The sequence below is a fragment of the Penicillium daleae genome (genome assembly GCF_028827525.1).
Source record: "Penicillium daleae strain IBT 16125 chromosome Unknown utg000001l_segment0_segment0, whole genome shotgun sequence".
NCBI classification, from domain to species: Eukaryota; Fungi; Ascomycota; class Eurotiomycetes; order Eurotiales; family Aspergillaceae; genus Penicillium; species Penicillium daleae.
This window is the reverse complement of record NW_026623149.1, coordinates 782,121-802,986: the sequence shown is the minus strand read 5'-3', so window position 1 is coordinate 802,986 and position 20,866 is coordinate 782,121. Positions and strand designations below refer to the sequence as shown.

General features: G+C 52.0%; 7 protein-coding genes across 7 annotated transcripts; 3 read left to right on the top strand and 4 right to left on the bottom strand.

Annotated features, from left to right (window-relative positions):
• Window positions 1-1,199: 1,199 nt before the first annotated feature.
• Window positions 1,200-1,608, bottom strand: N7458_000252 (uncharacterized protein; the record flags this gene model as incomplete). Its single annotated transcript, XM_056903646.1, has 2 exons — window positions 1,200-1,336; window positions 1,389-1,608. 2 exons carry the CDS (start codon window positions 1,606-1,608, stop codon window positions 1,200-1,202), a joined length of 357 nt encoding a protein of 118 aa, XP_056771413.1.
• Window positions 1,609-4,643: 3,035 nt separating this feature from the next.
• N7458_000251 (putative nuclear pore complex subunit Nup85) lies at window positions 4,644-8,232 on the bottom strand (the record flags this gene model as incomplete). The annotated part of the gene is made up of 3 exons (XM_056903645.1): window positions 4,644-5,104; window positions 5,169-5,670; window positions 5,734-8,232. The coding sequence occupies 3 exons, from the start codon at window positions 8,230-8,232 to the stop codon at window positions 4,644-4,646; spliced, it is 3,462 nt and encodes a 1,153-aa protein (XP_056771412.1).
• Window positions 8,233-9,036: 804 nt separating this feature from the next.
• On the top strand, window positions 9,037-9,669 carry N7458_000250 (uncharacterized protein; the record flags this gene model as incomplete). Its single annotated transcript, XM_056903644.1, has 1 exon — window positions 9,037-9,669. The coding sequence occupies one exon, from the start codon at window positions 9,037-9,039 to the stop codon at window positions 9,667-9,669; it is 633 nt and encodes a 210-aa protein (XP_056771411.1).
• A 1,340-nt stretch (window positions 9,670-11,009) lies between these two features.
• N7458_000249 (Zn(II)2Cys6 transcription factor domain-containing protein) lies at window positions 11,010-12,356 on the top strand (the record flags this gene model as incomplete). Its single annotated transcript, XM_056903643.1, has 2 exons — window positions 11,010-11,078; window positions 11,190-12,356. 2 exons carry the CDS (start codon window positions 11,010-11,012, stop codon window positions 12,354-12,356), a joined length of 1,236 nt encoding a protein of 411 aa, XP_056771410.1.
• A 2,197-nt stretch (window positions 12,357-14,553) lies between these two features.
• On the bottom strand, window positions 14,554-15,669 carry N7458_000248 (NAD(P)-dependent alcohol dehydrogenase; the record flags this gene model as incomplete). Its single annotated transcript, XM_056903642.1, has 1 exon — window positions 14,554-15,669. The coding sequence occupies one exon, from the start codon at window positions 15,667-15,669 to the stop codon at window positions 14,554-14,556; it is 1,116 nt and encodes a 371-aa protein (XP_056771409.1).
• An 825-nt stretch (window positions 15,670-16,494) lies between these two features.
• On the bottom strand, window positions 16,495-18,347 carry N7458_000247 (uncharacterized protein; the record flags this gene model as incomplete). Its single annotated transcript, XM_056903641.1, has 4 exons — window positions 16,495-16,701; window positions 16,761-17,978; window positions 18,036-18,116; window positions 18,168-18,347. The coding sequence occupies 4 exons, from the start codon at window positions 18,345-18,347 to the stop codon at window positions 16,495-16,497; spliced, it is 1,686 nt and encodes a 561-aa protein (XP_056771408.1).
• A 221-nt stretch (window positions 18,348-18,568) lies between these two features.
• N7458_000246 (Leucine Rich Repeat domain protein) lies at window positions 18,569-20,557 on the top strand (the record flags this gene model as incomplete). The annotated part of the gene is made up of 6 exons (XM_056903640.1): window positions 18,569-18,658; window positions 18,719-18,853; window positions 18,906-19,016; window positions 19,073-19,197; window positions 19,262-19,805; window positions 19,859-20,557. The coding sequence occupies 6 exons, from the start codon at window positions 18,569-18,571 to the stop codon at window positions 20,555-20,557; spliced, it is 1,704 nt and encodes a 567-aa protein (XP_056771407.1).
• Window positions 20,558-20,866: the final 309 nt, after the last annotated feature.

Genomic DNA, 20,866 nt, shown 5'->3' with positions numbered 1-20,866 from the left:
GGGATTAGAAAATGCAAAGCACTCAGTATGAGTAAAAAAGCCCAGTGATCCCATGACTCGATTTACATGTATGAAAACTCTTCTGCTGCTGTTAGGCAGGCTTATTGAATCGAATCGGATATGCAGATGGCATCTCCTGGTCGTTGAAATGCTATGATGGATACCATTAGCATGCGGAACTTTCCAGTCTAGGTACGAGATAGACTTGAATTCTTTCTAATTAGTCCATGTCCTTAGTTTCTAGGTTCAAGCTTTTGAACGGCTACTATACACCTGTTCGATCAAAACTATTTTCATGGACATCAACAGGGTACTACTAAATACTATCAAACCTCTTTTCACCTACAACTAAAATTCTTCAGAAGCGTGTACGACATTCTACATCCATACAACAAAAATCATCTCATCCAAAAAGAATGCTAATATTAAACACCCATCGTAAACGACAGTAAACCGAACACTCTAACAAATACACCACCCCACCAATTCAATACACATACAAAATCGTCACCGCCGAAACCTGTTAACAGCGACTCCGGAAAAAGTAATTCAACAATCAACAACAGCCATAGCTCGCAGAGCCAATGGTCAAAGCCAAGCATCAACACAACATTCTCACTTGATCCAGTCAAGTCAGAAGGGAGAGTCGCTGTGATGTACTATTACTATACATGTCCATTCGTCCGTCCGTCCGTCCCCGTGGTTGTGTCGTGTCGTTCGTCTGTTTTCACGTTCCCTTCCAACTTCAATACTCCTCATCTTTGCTTCGCGTCGACCTCGCACGTACCGTACCAATTCACCGCGATACTGCGCCTGGCGATATATCGTGGTGAAGTGCTGTTTGATCGGTCAACGATCGTGGCTAGCGGTTGGTGTCGATTCGATTCTCCGGGAATCGAGAAGTCCGTCAGTAACCGGTACTGACGGACGCGTGTGAAGATTGACAAAGCGAAGCGAAGAGAAGTGCAGAGCAGAGCTGATCGTATGTAGAATTTATACATGGCAGATTCTCGCAGAGAATCAGCTGTGTTTGTTCATTTGTTCGTCCGTGGGGGTGGGGTTAGGTGTCATTTGTCGTTCCGATCGTGTATACCTCGTTCTCGCGTGTCGTTGCTCTGCAAAGCACAAGGTAAAGAAAGCATCGCTCTTCGTCTTCATTCGCGGTCGTTTTCTCGTTCATCCTGATTTCCAAGCCGAGCTCACTCGCTCGGCTTATTTCGGTTCGGTTCGGTTCGGATCATCGCCCTTTCATGGCAATCATACTCGTACTCATAGGTCACATCATGATCGTACGCATAGTCAGTCCTGCCGTAGGCAAAAGCTTCAGTCCCGCAGTCTACCAGTAGACCCAGGACACACTTCACACCTCGCATGACTGAACTACCTACACGAGCCCTTGGAACTGGAATAACCCGAATCAGGCCCACGGCCAGCGGTGGGCGAAGACGAAGTGCCGCGCGCAGAGTGTCGCGTGCAGGTGTACCCGACTAGAACGGTCTTTTCTTGGACGGAGTGGCCGTGTTGGCCGTAGGCGGAACATGGGTCGATGGAGTGTTGGAAGTAGACGCATTTGCAGACGGAGTAGCGTTCGACGACTTTATAGCACATTTTGGTGTGTTGGTGATGGGGGAGGTTGTAGTACAGGTTTGGTGATAGTGTGTTGAGTATATTGGGAGGGTGTGAGTTTGTTGGATGCTTGGTGTGGATATAGATGTACTGTAGATAGATGTATATGTAGATGCGCTTGCGGTGTGATGCGATGCGATGCGATGCAATGCAATGACAGACCTGGGTCGATAGAATAGTAGTCACTGCGCAGAATATAGTCGATAATGGAAGAATCGAGCGAGCGTCGGAACCAGTCCTAGTCAATTAAATAGGGAATGCAAGCCGGAACGAAGGCAAAGCAGAAAAAAAGGGAAGAATCGAAACAAAGGAACCTCGTCCGCAAAGACACAAAAAGGACCGTGACTAAAGAAGGGTAGGTCTACTGACAGACAGAGAAGAAGGATAACAAAGAGAGGGAAGATCCAACATGCCGGCTCCATCCGGGATGTTATATACAGCAGATCATCATCGATTGCCATTAATTCAAATACCTCCAGCTGCTAATTGACACTGCAAGGCATCCCGCCAACGGCCAGCCCTACGGTGGACACCCCAGGCAGCGAAAAAGCCAAAATAGCCCAAGCGCGGGGCCCACTCGGAAAACACCGACGAGCCCAGCGATCCAGCGAGCCAGCGAAACGCCAATCGGGAAATACGAATGACAGCTGAAGCCTGGATGGAGGGGTGGATGAGTCGGAGTTAGTTTAGTGAGGATAGTTAGCGTTTCCTCGTGACTGGTGCATCATGCATTGTGTACTTGGCTGGTCTCCACTACTGCCGAAGGAAGGAAAAGGAGGGAGGAGCAGTTTTGTTGCTGTATTTAGTAAAGTGGAGATAGTAACTAACTACAGTAGCAGGCTGGATGATGTTGACGAGGATGAGGATGAGATGAGTGATGACATATTTAGGATTCTCCACCATCGGCATTTGCTCTCTATTGAATCACTGTAGGGCACCGCACTTGACAGGCAAAATAGTAGGACTACGCTGGATATGGTAAAGGTAGAAATAAGTCGTAAAAAGCAATTCACCACAAACTGTCGAATAATAGGCACCCATCAGGCCCCTTTGTGCAACAATCCAGCACTCCAGTATACATTCAACCATCGAAGACCTCATTCAAAAGCACCAAAAAAGGAAAAAAAAGAAACAGGGAATCCTATCCACATACACCGGCAGCCCCGCGCAGCGAGGGGTGAGCCACACGACTGCGGCTCCGAGTCCCAATCCCGATAACAGCGTTGGAGGATGCAGCAGTAGTTCACGTCAGAACAAAAGAGTAGTAAGCACGGTAGTGTGCAAGAGCCGAGGTGAATGAAGCCATCTGTGGCTGGAGCTCGAAATAGTCACGAGAAAGAAACCAGGGCCGACCGTATGGTATCTCTGTCATCCATGGGGTAGCTAAGCCGCAGAGACGGTGAACGCACCGTTAAGCCGGGGTGCAGGAGACCAGGTTTTGGCAGGGCGAGTCGGTGAGTGTCAGTGGGCAGAGGGACCTTGGGCCAAATCCTGCAGGCTGCGGCTGGTGCAGACTGCACTCTAGTCTCTTTGGGAGATAGCGCCGCCCAGCCACATGGCGCGAGGCTGACGGGGAGGCAGACGGCCCAGAAATGAGGGACGAGGCTTGGCTCTTGGGATTGCTGGGACGCTGGGATCAGAATGGAGTTAGGCTTGTCGAGTCACTGGTTGCAGTAACCGGATTAATCCCCCCGGGCAGGACAAAGTACTGTAGTTAGTACAGTGCTACTAAGCAGTAGTACTCCAGACATATTGTTGTGAGTGCATGAGGTGCAGTAACTTAGTTAGGACGTAACTACTCCATCGGATGAATCATCGGGCGCTGGGACTCCGCCTCGCTGTGCATCATTGTGGAGACCTCGCCGGGCATTACTGTACTGTACCTCGGGATGCGCTGCTGCATATGCATCCATCGTACACCGTCTCGGTATGCAAGATATCTCATACTGAAGACGATCAGTATACTCCAAAATCATCCCCGGACAGCGGTGTCTCGAGTTCGTCCTTGAATCTTTGCCTTGGTGCTGTCACGACTCACCATCGTCCGGCGGGGCCGTCGTCCCACGAAAGGGGGTTAGGCTCCCGCCAGTTCAGCTGCTGACGGGTTGGCAGGACTCGGGTTCCCTGGTTTTCTGTTTTTGTTCGTCAGGAACCATGGAGAAGGAGTCGTAGGGCTGAGAAATGGGGGAGAGGTGATTGGTGGTGGAGTAGAAAAATAGAAGAAGAATAGGTGAGGAGGGGTTAGCTGCAGGGATGAAACGTGTGTCAGCTGGTGATGGCAAAGGTAAACGTAAACCCACTCCTGCAGGAGTTGAGAGACGGCATGGACCTGGCTAGATACTATCGGTCAACATGAAAGGTAGATTGCATTTCATATTATCTTGAAGAATAATTTGTACGAACATATTTTGCAAGCCTGTTATGACCAACCTTCATGAATGTACACAATATACACAACATTCTGCCTCAAGCCCTTGATCATCTACCACCAAAGCCATAGATTCTCAGAAGAACATTCAAAAGAACTCCAATAAGGTCTCCCAGAACAGAGAAAGTAGAAACGTATCTAGCTAGACCATTCTCGCCTACTTGGTCTCTTGTATCTAACTTTCGAACTGCCACTGCACCACCACCACCAGCCACATCGGCAAAAAACTACAGTTCTACCAGCTACCAAACAGCCAAAACCAAAGCCAAAGCCAAAGCCAAAGAAAAAAACAAACTCCCAGATAAAAAAGATAAAATGGGTTACTTGCTATCCATGCACCGAGGGCCGACAGCCCAGCTAGAACAAAAAGAAAAAGAAAAAACGAAGAGAGGGAAAAAAAAAAGATAGGCTATCGCCCCAATAACCAAAATAATCATACAGGGATCCAGACCCCGAATCGCCAGATTCCTCAGCTGGCCATGGCCATGAGAGTCACAGAGTCACAGTAACAGTGAATAGTGACAGCGACACACCTCCTGACTGCCACACTAAACCCCAGACCACATCCAAATCCATTTCAGACCCGAGTCTAAACGCACCCCAAAGCACCAACACTCAAACCACGCGCCAGCCCCAACCTCAACATCCGCAAAACATCCTCCCCCCTCGTCCCCTCCGGCAATCCCACCCTCCAATCCCAACCACGCACCGACCCAGCATTCCCATCCCTATCCCCAGGCCGGGGGACAAGCACGCCCGAACTACCGGCGGACGTAGGGCCGGAGCCCGACGCGGAGCGGGTACGGGCGGACTCGAGCATATCGGAGCCGATGATGGAGAAGGTTGATGTGGAGAGGGCGGAGACGGATTTCTTGAGGAGGGTGCGCGGGGAGGGAGGGGAGGCGTGGGAGGCGGATGGGTTTGCGGAGAGGAGGGTGGAGCGGAAGCATTCTTCGCATTGGGCGTAGACACGGGGGGTGACTGTTTCGAGGTCTTCGATTGCGGAGAGGATGGTGAATTGTTGGGAGACTGTGAGGATGGGGGATGGTTCTGTGGGGTGTTAGCATAAATTAGTACAGTAGATCAAGGAAGGGGAATGCGGGATGAAACTCACGGTTGACGAATACCAATGCCTCGCCCAATAGCGCCATCAACCCGTCTACCTGAACGGCCGAGTCCCGGTCCGGATCGAATAGGCTTCCGTAGATGTTGTCAGCGGCACTGCTGATAACCGCGGCAAGGGCCTTGGCTGCTGCACGACGACGAGCAAGCGGTTTGAATCGCGGACGCTGGCCCTCCTCCAATTCCAGTGCCTCGTCACGAATCTCGTAGAACCGGCGGAGCGTGGCGTATCCACTGAGGTAGAACTGCAGAATGCTGGCAGCTTCCTCGTTGATAGATGCGATGGACGAAAGACACGTCTTGGGTTCCTTCAGCAAAGAGCGGAGCTGTTCGTCCAGATCGGCGGCGGCAGGGTACGCGCGTGATTGCACCAAACTAAACGAAATGAGAAGTTCCACCACGGCCCTGACCTTGCGGCGGTTATGGGCACGGGCGTAGCTGACCAGAGCGAGACCGTAGTTCTCTGAGGTGTCGGTGGTCAAATCACCGAAGCGCTATAAGAGGGATCAGTAACTGGCCGCGCAATTTGGTGCATAAGTGAGCTAAAATATACATACCTCGGCAATCTTGCGACCCTGCTCTTCCAGCCCCAGATCCGAGCACAGCACAACCAGCTTATCAAGTTGATCGAGATTATCAAGCGGTAACTTCTCCACAATATCCGTAACAGCCTTCTTCGCAATCTCCGGATTGTGCACGCGGGCGAGCACCTCAAGACCCAATTCCCAGCCCTCACGGGAATTAGACTCATTCTCGATAGAACGACGCTCGTTCAATCCGAGCGCATAGTTGCGCATAACCTCATCCCGAGTCAATCCCCGGGAGGCAGGCATGTTGCCTTGCCCATAGGATAGAACCATCAAGTCATTCTCGCTGAGACCCGGCATTTTCTGCTGGCCTCCATCTTCTAACCAGCCGCCAACTTCGGCCACTTCCGTGATTGCAGCCGTGATGCAGAGAGACCATGACTGTAGCAGTTCCAGCACGCCTTGGACGTTACCCTCAAACACGGACGCCAGACCAACTTCCAGGCTGTTCATCGTATTCACGCGGAACCCAGTGTCATCGGACGGCTCATTAGTCGCACTGCTGAATGCCAAATCCAAGCGGCGCAGGTACGCATTTCGCATGTTTCGGTCCACAGCCCGGAGTTGGTTTCTAGATCCACGGGAGCGCTGGAAATCCGGGCTCGAGGTGCTGGCGCGGAACGCACCGTCATCGTCCTCCCCGTCCCACCACGCAGTCAATCCAATAGTCGCTTCAACCCAGTCTTGCGAGGTGGCCTTGATAGTAGCGGTGTCGCCCAGGATAATCCGGTACAGGGCTCGCAGACTCTGGTAAATCGTCCACGGCACGCGGCTCTCAGCCATGCGCGCGGAGTGCGTGAAACTGACCTGATTCTGGCCCTGGCCGTAATTCGACAATCCAAAGTTGACAGCCTGGAACCGGTGGTCTTGCAAAGGCACTTCAGCCTGATCCCGCTCTTCACCCTCGGCAAACTCTTCAAGGTCGTTGACGGCGGAGAGAACGCTCTTGCGATAGTCGGTCCAGTCGGGTCCGGTGATGGCCCAGTCATCGTCCTGGAAGCCGGGGCACGAGTCGAGAATCTCAAGAGCCTTGTTCACACAGCGCTGGATGTTTTGCAGCTGCATGCCACGATATCCAGGCTGGGGCAGGCCGTCTTCCAAAGCTGAGCGGGCATAGTTGAAATCGGCGGAACGAAGAATCTCAGCTGCCTCGGCGAAGCGGCCACGGAGAATGGCCGCGTTGATGATATCCCAAAAGTTCGATGAAGCAGTCGGGTTCGGCTCCACATACCGCAGCGCCTGCAGATCATTGGTCTGAGATGCGTGGTTTCCATTCAACCAGTCGAGCAGAATTTGTGGAAGTGGGGTGGCCGCACTAGCACGCTGCATGGCCTTGACCATGCTATTAGGTGCCACGCGCGCAGCCGGGTTCGAAGCGGTGGCGATCGGAGCAGAGCCTCGAGACGGGTGGTGGATTTGGAGTAATAGAGAGGCCAAGAAGCTAGCCTTGACGAGTGATGGGGCCTGCTCTCCAGGACCGATGCTCGATCCAACGCCATACGGTCTGGAAATTCCACTGCGGTCTGCGCATGTATCCCACGTGTTGACAAGCTTATTGGCAACGTGGGCAAGAACAGCATCGAGGTCAAGGTGTCGGTACTCTGTATTTTGAAGCTCAAAATACAGCCTATCCACCGTATCCTCCGTGTTGAGAATCATATCAGCAGGTTCATCGACGGGCGGCAGTCGGGCTCTAGAAGCCAGGTTGTGCAGGATCGAGGGCATTGCAGACGCCTTCTTGGGGGACAATTTCGTCTTGCGCAGTGGTGACTGATCAGCCCATCGCTCATCAAGCTTCGGGCGCTTCGCATCGGTAGGATTCGAGTAGATCGGTTTGCGCGCTTGTCCAAACTTGGGGGATTGTGCCGGCAATGGGTTACCATAGGTGGAATCCAGGAAACTGAGTCGGTTGGCCGGTTCCCGAGTGCTCAAGTCGAGATCGCCTTCCGCATCTTCCTCCTCTAGCTCCTCCTCGTAATCCTCTTCATCTCCCATTTCCTCCTCGCCTTCGTCCTCGTATTCCTCGTACTCCTCCATCTGAGACGAACCGAACCCATTGGACTGGCCAAAGGTCACGGACCGTCCAAACGAGCCGCCATTCGTGGCGCCACCGAGCCGGCCCTGCGATGGTGTAGGCGCGAGCGGTCTGGCAGGTGGTGCCTTTGTTGGTTTGGGAAGACCAAAGTCTGATCCGAACGAGGATCCAAAGATACTGTCGCCCGTCTTGAAACCTCCAGACTTGGTGAATAACGAGTTGGTCGATTGTCCGAAATTAAGCTTGGAATGCGACTCTAACTGCGACGTTCCAAACGCGGTGGATTGCGGCTGCCCTTGCGGCGTGAAGGAGTTTGCCGTTGATGGCGGCGGGCCGGCAGGTGTCGTGGAGACATTACTCCAGAAGCTCTGACCTTTGGACTTATCCGGTGTAGAGGGTGGTGGATTCGATTCGTACGGAACTTTGAATGTCATGATGGGTGGTTGGGAGGTGGGAGATCACAGAGGTGAAAGATGGATCAACAGCTTTGTTCTCCGAGAGAGACACTTTTTGGGCCGCAACAGCTGCAGCAGGGAGGGAAAGTAGTGGCAATGGCGCAATGAGTGAGATGTGGGTGGCGCCAGATGATGGGGAAGAGTGAGAGATGGGTCGGTGAGTTAGACGTGGTCCATCATCTGGCGATATGCCAGAATGTTTTTTTTCTGTTTCGTTTCGTCTTCTCCAGGCGCGCCTGAGAAGCGCCCGCGAGATCCCATATCACGTGATAAGCAAGCTGTCTGGATCATGTGACTTTACTTGTATGAATATCACGTGATGTTCAAATCAAGTCGATCAACGATCGACTGCGCCTCGCGTGATGGTTTCATCCCCAGTTGCCTCTCTTGGGGGGCGGCCGGGGGTGATTGGCGTATGGTCGTTCGAGCACTGCCCTGCCAAAGGGTTCTTGGGGCTGCCCCGTCATCGAATTGGGGCCAGTGCGCCCGACGCGCCGACGATCTTGACCTGACCGGGGGGTATAGACCGCTGGATGACCTCAGCCTTGCGACGACCCAGGATGATTGTATTTAGCACGACCGCAGCACAATCATAAGGACAGAGAGATGTCTTATAAAGAGTAGAGGGCCAACTAGATGTTGTCCATAGCAAAACCTTACAAATCTTTGCAAGTGTGAAATCCAATATCCTCCTCATCTAGTCTCTACACAATCCGATCTGTCAATCTATACGGAGTACACCCACTACAATATATAGGTACATCCTTATATCCCAACCCAAACATGCCAGGCTCCAATTCTACACCCACCGTCCAATACAAAATTACCCGCGGGGTCTTCCGCAGTTCCTACGACATCACATCCAACGGACAACCCCTCTACCATGTGGACAACTCACACTGGACCCCCGGCAAGCCCGATCTCACCTTCCACACGGGAACCTCCACCACCGGCCGCATCGCGGGGGTCAGTAAATACCGACATTTCTCCTCGGACGCGGAGATCGGACTCGGCGATCCCTCCCAGCCTCACACGATGGAATGGTTCAGTCTCAACCGCGACAGCCTGATGTCAGTCCGATACACCATCCGCATGCCCGTGAGCAGCAGCGACCAGCAGCCTCGCACGTTTACGTGGAAAAAGACACGCGCGCTGAGCAGTCACTCTGGCGGGTTGAAGTTGGTGGACGAGTCGGATCGGGTAGTTGCGGTGATGTCGGGCGGGAGGTTTTCCTCGCCGGCTGGGTTGTTGGATATCAACGTGCAGTATGGAGAGCGGTTTCAGCTTCTGGTGTTGGTGAGTGGGCTGGCCTTCCGGGAAAAACTGGCTCGGGCTAGAAAAGGTGCAGCTGGTGCTGGTGGGGGGGGGGTGGGGGCGCTTAAAAGGCCTGCTGTACCCTACTACTACATACTGTAGTAGGAGCGTAGGTAAGTATTGTATGGATATACCATACTGGAGGTGGTCTGGAGCCTGGACCGGGAGCCTGGAAAGGGCTGGCTGGCTGGCTGATGGGTTGGGAACTTGGAAGCGAGCCGAATTGGGGGAGAGTGAGAGGGGAAATGGGACCTCGGAGGGAAACCTAAGAAGAGCCAAGACACCATTGGAGTGGGAATCCTGCACGTTTATACGAAGTGATGGAACGGCGGAGTGGGGAATGGGGAGGGTTTAGGTGGTGGATTGTATGATTGTATGATTGTATGACTATACTTTGCTTACGTTCTTTAATCTATTCGTTAACGTTACCTGATGTGATAATTAACTTACTGCCCTACGAGAAACTTAGGTTTAAGGCATCTCAGGGTCTCTCTTAGAGTAGTTTAGTAGGTAACTTTATGGTGTATATTCCCGTATAACCTTAAGTCGGGCCAGATCTAGCGTAGTAATTTATGGAAGTATGTCACGTACCGTACGAACAACATGTATGGTGTGTGGCTGTCGTAAACTTGGTGTTTGAGGCCAGCCAGACTCTCCATCTCCTGTCCCATACAAGATAGAACGGTGACAACTGGGTAATGTGTGCGTTGCGTGATACCACGAGACGATTAGTCCATTTTCATCGTTCCAGTTTCTCATTCGAACCAGCCTCCAGCCCCCGCTCGTCAAGGTCAGCTTCGCATGGGGCGGGTCCAATCACGGCCTCGCGGTAACATGCCCAGCCATGCCCAGCACAATTAAGGCCCGGCCAAGGTCAACCCTAAGCCCCGATAGAGCAAAAAAATGGAGCAATACCAAGGGAGGCAGTGCTGGCGAAGCGAAGCAAGACAATGTTTCACAATGGTGTGGACAAGCCTTTTCTCCGTTTGATCGACAGGGTTCGGCCCTTAGATAAGCGTCATCCCCCCTCCCCCTGGTGCTAGACCGAGTCAGTATCTAGTCTGGTAACTCTTGTATCTCTTGTTACTGGGAGTCTGGTTGTTTCCTCGTTTCTCTTCGTAAGGGCTAACCAGAAAGGAATGATCATTTTACTTTTCCCGAGTGTACTGTTTTTTTTCTCCCATACGAGGTGTTGCCCTCCCGCCGCGGACCCCGTTCTTTTCGCGATGAATCCTGTTGCCTACGCTTCATCACCCAAATCAACCAGGACAGTCGAAATTTAATTTTTTTTTTTCTTTTCTTTTCTCTTTTTCTGTATCTAGTAGAAAATCAAGCCTTTTTTTCCCCTCCTCCCTTTTTTCTTTAATCCCTCGCAAGAGCCTCGAGTTCTCTTCCCCAGATCATGGCGACGAGTAGACCGCTTGCTTGTTGTGCATGACCCTATGGCGCTCCGTCGACCTCATCGCAAATCCCGCCACGGCTGTCTGGAATGCAAACGCCGACGAGTCAAGGTATGAGGCTCGCGTGATACACCTTCAAAAAAACATGGGGGTTCTTTTTTTGGCGTATTGTCTAGTTCTGTTTAGTTTCTAACAAATCCTCATTATCCCCCTCTTTCACAGTGCGACGAAGCCAGACCAACTTGCTCCAATTGCGCCAAGCGCCATTCAGAATGTGAATATGGCTCGTCCAGCTCCTTACTCTGGGCCAATGAAGAACCAGCCGTGGCGAGACAAGCATCTCGGGCATCGGGTTCAGATAGCGGCCATCCCGGCGACTCCATTCTAAGTAGCCCGCCAGCCGACTCCCTCGGCATCCTGGGCCGGCTCAGCGGCGACGGTCTACCCGCGAACACGCCCACGCCGGCGCTGAATCTGCATGATTTAGAACTCATGCTGCACTGGTGCAATGACACCTACCACACGCTCTCCCGCAATGACCGCACAGATCTAGTCTGGCGCAATGCCGTGCCGGAAGAGGCCCTCTCGCACCCGTTCCTAATGCACGGCATCCTGGCGCTGTCCGCGCTACATCTCGCCCGAACGGGTCCCGAGCCCTCGCGGCGCGCGGCGTATCTCAATCGTGCCGTCACGCACCAGAATCAGGCCCTCGCTTTATTCCGCGAGTTGCTCGGCGACATCAACGAGACCAATGCCAAGGCTATGTTTGCCTTTGCCGGCATCATCGTCGTGTATACCTTCGGGTTCCCGCATACCCCAGACGTGCAGGACCCATGGACCTGCGTGGACGACTTGTACCAGGTCCTCGTCTTGACGCGCGGCGTGCAGCAGGTTATCCGCTCGCCGGCGGATTATCTCAGCCATAGTAACTTCGCGCCGATCCTGCAAGTAGAGGAGGTTCATGCGAGACTGCCCGATGACGCTACGGCGACGATCAACAATCTGCACGAGGCGAATGAGGTCTGTGGTGCGCGTGACCAGTCCCATGAGACGGAGGTGTATACCGCCACTATCGATAATATAGCTGAGATGCTTAGCTGGGTGTATGGTGGGATGACGTCCAGCGTGATTGCTGGTCGGTGGGCTATTAAATTGCCTCCCCGGTATTTGGAGTTGCTTCGGGAGCGTGAACCCATGGCGCTGGTCATGTTGGCTCATTTTGGCGTGCTGTTGCAGTTTCTTAAGCATCGCTGGTGCTTTGATGAGTGGTGTGTGCGCGTTGCCAAAGCTGTGTGGATGATTCTGGATGATCAGTGGAGACCGTTGGTTCAATGGGCGATGGTTGGTATTCTGGGTGAGAATTATCTGGAAAAGATGGATTCTCTGTGAGAGTTATTGGAGACAGCGCGGTTGATGCGCTTTGTAATCGTGGGGAGAGAGAGCGAGAGCTTGCAGGCTCAGACATAAACCCGCAACCCACGCCATTCTGCAAGGGGCAACACCTTGGAGCACGTCACGACTGTGGTCAGAATTGTGACCACGATCAAACGTGATCTATGACCTTTTCTGTATCATCAATGATACATCATCCTCGACGCTCGGGTATCGCCGAATCCGCCCTTCACCATCCCACACTGTCCGACCCGAGCAATACTGTTGGTCATCATCAGCACAAACATCAGCACTATAAAACTGAGACGCAAATCCCCATCTGCAAATGAGCATCCCTCCTCCACACCAAGCACAACTGACACCTGACCGTCTCCATGCTCAGGCGGGAATCAACTCGCCAGTGCATTGCATAATTGACAGCCCAAGCCGGCCTGAAGTGCCATACTGGCCAAGGCAAAGCCGAAGATAACACCAGATATATCCACGGTGAAGATCTTCTGCCCTGCCCCGGTTGAACCCACCACATTCTGAAAAGCCGTCTGATCGACTGGCCATAAGCCCATATCCACCTTCCATCAACCATCCACAACATCAATTCAACAAGAGAATAAACTGCCGCATCACGCCCAAATGACGGCGACTGGGGCCACCTCTGCCACAATGTAGAGAATCGCATCGCAGGCCCTTTCAAAAGCCCAGATGTGTATCGAGTCGAAAGTGTCGGATCGAGATTATTTCTTTCTGTGATTCAGAACCATGATTTAGTTAAATACCCCTATATGATTCCAATTAGTATTTTCATCAGTTTCAGCACTGTCCCGCTCATAAACGTCTCCGTCTCAGATGGGCGATACGCCCATCACCCGGCTGAGCCCTACATACAGTACCTCTCCTGCCTGTGTTATTAAAAGCCACAGCCATAACGCGCTTCGCTGCCCGGACTCTTCGTATAGTGCACACCGCACCCGGTAAACAATTTTCGTACCCTTCGCCATAACAAGTCTAGCGTCGAGGCTTGTCGTGGGGACCTGGAGCAGAGCAGAGCAGGGCAGAGCAGAGTATATCCCAGGCTCCACACTCGCTTCCGTGGATGTAGTGGATTGTATTTTTTTTTTAGTGGCAGCCTGGACGGTGGCCAGGGTCCAATGGGATAGGGTTTTTTTGAGGAGGTGAGTGTGCACGTTTTTGGTTTGGGGGTGGGTTTGGTTGGAATTGGATTGGAGATGTTGGTTGTTTTTTTTCCTTTTCTCCCGAATTGATGGTAAATTGATGGGGATCAGGGCGTGAGTGGGTTGTGATATTGTTCGGGTTTGGTTGTGGATGGCAGGACTGTATGTATCGTTTCAAGATGGGGATACCTGGTTGTAGCTTTGGTCCGAGGCTGTACTGTAGTGTTAGTTGATTAATGGCACAGGTTCACAGTCCGTATGGTAAGAAGATATTATTGAAGATGGGTGCATGAGATTGAGCTGTTCGGATTAATGCTTCGGCCTTGAGATGCCATGTTGGCTGGGCGCTTCACCGGCCGATGGGTAGCTACCATCTGATATGTTCGCCATTTGGATGTCACAGGCAAAGCCATCTTGGGTCAGTATGAAGTTGATAGTCTTCTCTGGATCATCTCGCCCTCCAGTTGGCAATCAGACCAGACCAGTGGGGACCCCAGTATACTACTGCACAGTAGTCTGTGCATGTGGCATGGTATGCCTTGGCAGCGGGTGCTCCACAACAGCCATATCCTTGCAATCCACATGTTTATCGAGGAAGTTTGGACACGGAATAAGTACTAATTCAAAAAGAAGTGAAGGAGAGCGACAGTGCACTTTTAAGTAGTGTTTTGAACCCATTTCTTTCTGCTCAAACCAGTTGTTGCCTAAATTCATAGTCTTAGTGTTGGCAGTGTGGCAGTGCAAGTGGATTCATAGTGGCAGGAGTTATAGCCGGGTTGTGAGGATGGCTGTGCTACGAAGGAAGAGTAAAGATCGAATCATAGCTCTGCTGGGTGGATATAACACACTATAGTCCTTGTCAGCAGAGTAGACTCTCTTGAGAATTCGTTTCAATTGGATAGTGGACCTAGACATGCCAGGTTTTCGCTGGTTCATTGGTACAAACCAACTACATACTTCCCCAACTCCTTCAACCCGATGTAACCATCTCAGTATATACACATGTACTTGATACATCATCAAAATTACAACTTCGCCTGCACCTCCCCGTTCTCCAAAACATACCGATACCTCGCCTTCCCATCATGCATATCCTTCAACGCCGCATTCACATCCTCCATCGGCCTCTTCTGAATCCACGGTAAAATCCGCTTCTCCGCCGCCAACGCCAACATCTGCCGAATATCCTCCGGCGACCCAATATTCGACCCCGTCACCTTAACACTCTTCTGAATCAATGAAAACGCCATCAAAGGCGGCAACGCATCCTCCGGCGCCCCAAGCTGCACAAACACCCCATCCCGCTTCAACAACCGCAAATACTGACCAAACGGCATCCCAGGCCCAGACACAGTCGAGAGCAAGATATCCATGCTTCGCGAATTCGTCTTCGCCCACGCCTTATCCTCCCCCGTCGCGATAAACGCATCAGCACCGAGACCCTCCAGCGCATCCGCCTTCTTACTAGAGGACCGCGAAATCGCAACGACCTTCTCCGCCCCAAGCGCTTTCGCAAACAGGATGCCCAAATGGCCTAATCCACCAACACCGATGACACCGACGGTCTTCCCAGGGCCGGCGCCGTACTTGCGCAATGGCGCGAAAACAGTCACACCACCGCACAGCAACGGCGCTGCCTCGGCACTCGGTAGTGCATCGGGGATCTTGAACACGAAATGCGCGGGGCCGCGCCACCGCGCTGCAAATCCCCCGTATGACTTGCTTTTATCCGGGTACCGCCCGTTATACGTGCCCGTCATGCGGGTGCAGTAACTCTCCTGCCCGTCTGCGCAGGCCTCGCAGTCTGGCCGGAGACATGCGCCGCTCTGCGCGCCGATGCCGACGCGGTCACCGATTCGGATGGAGGCTGAGGCTGGGGAGGTGGGGAGGGTGGGTACTGCGGTGCCGACGCGCTCGACTATGCCGATGATTTCGTGGCCGACGACGCAGGGGTAGTTGGTTGGGCCCCAGCCGGAGCGGAGGGTGTGTACGTCTGTGCCGCAGATGCCGCAGTGGGTGATGCGGATTTCGATGTCGGTGGGGGTGAAGGGTTTGGGGGTGAAGGTTGTGTAGGTGAGCGGGTTTGTGGCGTCGTGGGCAACCCAGCCTGTGAATGTTTTTGCGGGGGTTGAGGTGGTCATTGTGGAGGGGGAGTGTAGGCGATTGAGGGTTTGGAGGTGAAGCTTTTGTAGAGAAGGTGTTGCACTATGGAGGTGTGCGGAGGATCCTGAGTGTACGTGGGGATGCACGTCAGGAGGAGGATGTATTTCAGGCTAGGAATTGAAGGATAGGAGGTGGAAGGACCGGACCATATAGGGATTGCATAGGTAGGTGAGTAACAGGGAAGAAGGAACTGGCCGGGCGATCTAAATCGGCCATAACATCTGAATAATTGCGGAGAACCGAGCTAGCAACGAGCCGAGGTTGAGACAGCCGGATGTGGATTTGGCAACTACATAACTCTCTTAGTATCTCAGCACAAGCAACTCTACCATTAGTTTTCGCCTGGGTATAACGAAATTCAACGCTATGAAACTTGTACGGTACACCTCCACAAGATTGCAATCTGGACAAAATTTCAAAATCGTTTTATCCGTCAAGTTGAGCAATTGACTGCGTGATGATACTTGGACCATCAAGAATGACGATAGAGCTGATATAGAAAACCCTTCCAAAAGGGAAGAAGGTTGATATTACCTGCTCATCAGACTTGTCCAACGAATCCGATCTAGCGTCTTCCGTCTATACTTAAGAATCCTATCCAAGAAGAACCGGTACAACCTACATCCGGTTACCTCTTAGATAGAAGTATGACTGTGTCCACAGATAATTTTCATAACCGAACAAAAAGAGCAAGCGAAAAGCGGCGACTCCATATGTGCAATGCGCGCTCATCCAATGTATATGTACAGGTGTGTAGATTAGATGGAAAGTAAATTCCACTCCGCGTCAGGTCAACTCCATTTCTAGCGCGATGGCACGCCCATGAGATCTTCCAACTCGTCGCTCGTCAGAGTACTCCGCCGCCGATTACCAGCCCGGCTGTAGGTCTTTTCTGGTCGGCTTCGTTTTCGTGATTCGCGCTCTTTGCGTGTCTGCTCCGCGAGCCGGGCTTCGTCTTCGAGGGCGGCTAGTTTTTGTGAGACGCTGAGTTGGGATTCTTTGGCGTTGGCCTGGGATATAGTGTTAGCATTGAATGTTAAATTCCTTTCCAGGGGTGGATCCTCCTCACCTGACGAGTTGAGCTGGTTTCGGTCTTTCGTCGAGAAGGCCGTCGAGTCACAGCCTCTGATTTATGCGCTTTGATTTGCAACGTCTCCTCGTCTTGCGTGCTGGGGTCACAGGGAGACCCTTGTAGGCCAGGTGTGAATGAGACCTTTCGGAGCCGCTTGGGCCTGGCCGCAGCATTGTCGCTGCGCTCTCGCAAGGCTCGATCGGACCGCTCGGGCACTTTGCGGATCTTGGACCGAGTCGCCGGTGGGTTCGATGTCTCAGGCTCTTGATCCTGATCTTCGGTCTCAATCATCTCTCCTTGCGCGTCTTCCTCTTGCTGGTCCTCTAGAATTGGTGAGATGTTGCTGGTCTCTAACCGGCTTTGCATGCTAGTATCCTCGGTAGTCGTGAAGCTCAGATCCAGAGTCATGCCACGCTTGAGCTCTTCCACTCGCACCGAGTCGCCGCCGTCTGCCACCCGTCGCTGCCACCCATCCATCATGGTGACTGCTTGCTTCCAGCGGTTCTCCATCTTCTCCCAGCCTTCACGCAGTCGTCCAATCTCCTCGTCTCGGATCTCAACCTCTTCCAGCGGAACGAATGAAGGGTTGGTCAATAATGTTCGCAGGTGGTCCAGAACGGCGTCCATACGTATAGACAGCTCCTCGCACGATGTAGGGAGTGAAGTGACGGCAGAAGCCATCTTCTGTGGTCCAACACTGGCAGTCATTCCAGCGATGTCATCATCACCATCCCGGTCCTCTATTTCCGGCAAGCCTTGTAGTTCCTTCAGTGTCGCCAAGGTGTTTCGCGCAAGCTCAATCAGGGTGTCGTTCTCGTCGCTGAGGTTCTGGCATAGCTCCGTCAAGAATTCGGTCGTCTCCTGTTGTAAGCTGTATCCCGAATCGTTGACGCGTTCTCCACCACTTGCCCGCAACTGCGACCCCTTTGCAGCAGGGTTGATGTTGATTGTAGTAACACTCAATCCCTCACGTTTCCCTCGTTGCCGCTCGGCCAGGTGTGACTTTAGTTTCTGCATTTCCAGATCGCGTTTGCGAATATCGTTGGCGCATTGCGCCCGCACTTGCTGGACTGTGGTCTTCATGCGTTGCACTTGTTCCTTGAGTCCACGAATCGTGGCTTCGGCGCTCGACACATTCGACTTGAGCGCACGCTCCGAGGCTTCAGCCAAAGCGAGCGATCGAGTTAGCTCTGATGCCTTTGTTTTTAATTTCCCCTGGACAGAAAAGTGTCATGAGCATGCTTGTTCCTGTCTCGGTGTTGATGCACATACAATTTCCAGTGTCTGCTCTGACTCGCTGGCGCGCAACACTCGAATCGTTGTCGCTAAGCTTTCACGATGTTCGGCCTCTCGCTATAAGTCTGTCAGATTGGACGCGATATAGACTAGTAAGCAGCGACTTACGTCTCTCCTCAAAACCAGATCATTGACCAGGTTGATAACCCGCGCCATCATGGCATCAGTGCCTCCCTCATGGCTGTCGGGAGTAGCGAAATCAATCGCCTGGCCACTCTTCAACAGACCCCGAGCCAGCAGGAGATTATTAACATAAGTCGACGCGGCCTGTAGATTTTGTGCCTCCATGTCGGGCCGTTGCTATTGCGTAGAGCTAGCGATGATCCAATGCGGAAGAAAGTAAACATGGGCCACTTCGGCGGGGCAGAAGGACAAACAATGCAAGTACCAGAGCAGGACCCCACAAGGCACGTGCCGATCACCACAAACGCGCTTTCGAAACGGCGTTTTCTCGTTACTCCGTCGATATTTGGACTCGTGTGCCGAGTCAAACGGTGTGTTCAGGAGTTATGCGCGCCCAAGTGTCGGCCTCGCAGCAAAGGGGACAGAAACTTTATCAAAAGGGGGACTTTAAGGGCGCGATTGAGGCCTTTGGAGAGGTAGCTCCATTTTCACTCTAACCCAAAATGGCAGACCATGCTAATAATCGCGAATTATAGGCATTGAGGCAACCCAATGTGGATACTATTGGCATTCTGGATAATCGATGTGCTACGTATTGCAAGCTAGAGCAGTATGACTTGGCTCGTCGTGATGCAAAGCAAATGATCAAAACGGCCAAGGATGATGAACGAGTACGTGTGTACTGTCCATCCAGCTCCGTCTCACCTTCTCACCAGTTGTTAGGGATACATGCGATGTGGCAAGGTTCTTCTCCTCGAAGGCAAGCCAGAAAAGGCTCAGGAGATCTATGCCTATGGCTTGAAGATGCTCCCCAGTGAGCATCCACGACGAGGGGTTTGTCACCAAAAAGAACAATGTTGGTCTCAGTATACTGATAACTACCCTTCTAGATGCTGGAGCAATTACATAAGAAATTAGAGGATCGTATGCTCTTGAATCGACATGACCCCTTTACTATGCTGCCGCTGGAGGTTGCGATGCTGGTCGTTCAGCAGCTTTCCTTCAAGCAGATTGTGTAAGTCTCAAGATGCTCCGTGGCTTATCACTATTTCATCCCGTGTTCTAACACGAACATATAGAGGAATTCTACGTGTCTGCAAAGACTGGGAGCGATTCTTCGGCTCTATGACCAACCTATGGATGCACATCGACCTTACCGGAGCCCGTGGAAAAGTCCCATGGACAGCAGTCAGATCTTACATTCGCCGTTCCAAGGCAATGCTTACCCATGCCACCATCAAAAACCTATCTACGGCTTCAACGCCCAAAACATTAGAATTTCTCAGTCGCTGTCCTCGCCTTGAACATCTCGAGCTATGGGTATCTCACGACTGCAAGGACTTCTACCAGAAATTCAAAGGCAGCAAGAAACTCAAGAGCCTTGTTCTTTCAGCAGACTTGCCCATCTCTCATGATTATTTTGGCAGGCTGCTGGCAGACTTGCCTAAACTTGAGCGCATTGCGCTCTGGAATGTGAAGAGCTCAAATATGGATTTATACAATTCTGGTCAATGGCCCAAATATCTTCCAAATTTGAAAAGCATCACACTAGCTTCGAGGCAGAATGTACCTCAACCAACAGCACAGCATATGCCCGCGCTATCTGTGCCGGACCTAACGAAAGTAGGTCACTTCATGAATCAGTATCCTAATCTTGTTCTAACGTTTCTCTTTAGAGCAATGAATCTCCCATGTACCCAAATTTGGAAGAACTACGTCTTGACTTTGATCCAGAAGTCCACAACATTTACACCTTCCCCCATGGCCCAGATCGTCATCTTCCCCCTCTTCGCCGGCTGGAGCTCCGTGGGAAAACAATTGAACAGGACCTCTGCGCCATCCTACCAACCACCATTGAACACCTGCATGTCCAAGGCGGATCAGCAAGACGACCAACATACCTAGAGCTACGAGACGGAACCCTTCCGAATCTGCACACCCTCATCTTCATAGATACGGGGTTTATCTCGCCCCAGACCCTCCCCGTCTTTCTCAATGATGCACAAGCCCCGATCCGAACGCTATATCTCAACGAATGTTTCAACCTCAAGATCTACGATCTCTTCGATATGATTCAGAGCACAGAGGTACCGAACCCTGAATTAGAGAGCATGACCGAACTGAGCGTTACGCATATGCGTGGCGTGGACGATGTCGGAGCCCGTCGTATCTTCACGATGCTTCTTGACTTGAAAGTGCTCAACCTGTCCTACACACAAATCACGGGCGTGACTATCCGTCTTTTCGCTGATGCCCGGATCTCCGAGTCTCGGGAGGGTGCCAAACTTGATCGGTTGGTCGTTCGAGGCTGTGAGGGTGTTTCTTCGGATGCTGTCGCCTATGGGCGGGAGAGGGGGTTGGAGGTGATTACTTGATGTATAGCGCTGATAATGCTATCACTCTCGGCGATAATACCATGCACCATGCCCAACATGCCCGTAACACGGAGCTTAATTTTCGTCCCTATGCAGGGCAAAGAAAGTAATCGTTGGAACATGAAATATGCTTGTGAAAGAGGATGGAAATGTGGCCTATGAATACTGGTAGAATCTTTGAACGGGGATATTGGAACATGACATGCTGTGAAATCGCGAATTGTCGACACAAGTTTCGTTAGATCCATGTCTCAACTTGAAAACAAAATAATCACTTACATGAACTGGACGAGTGTGACTACAGCTTTT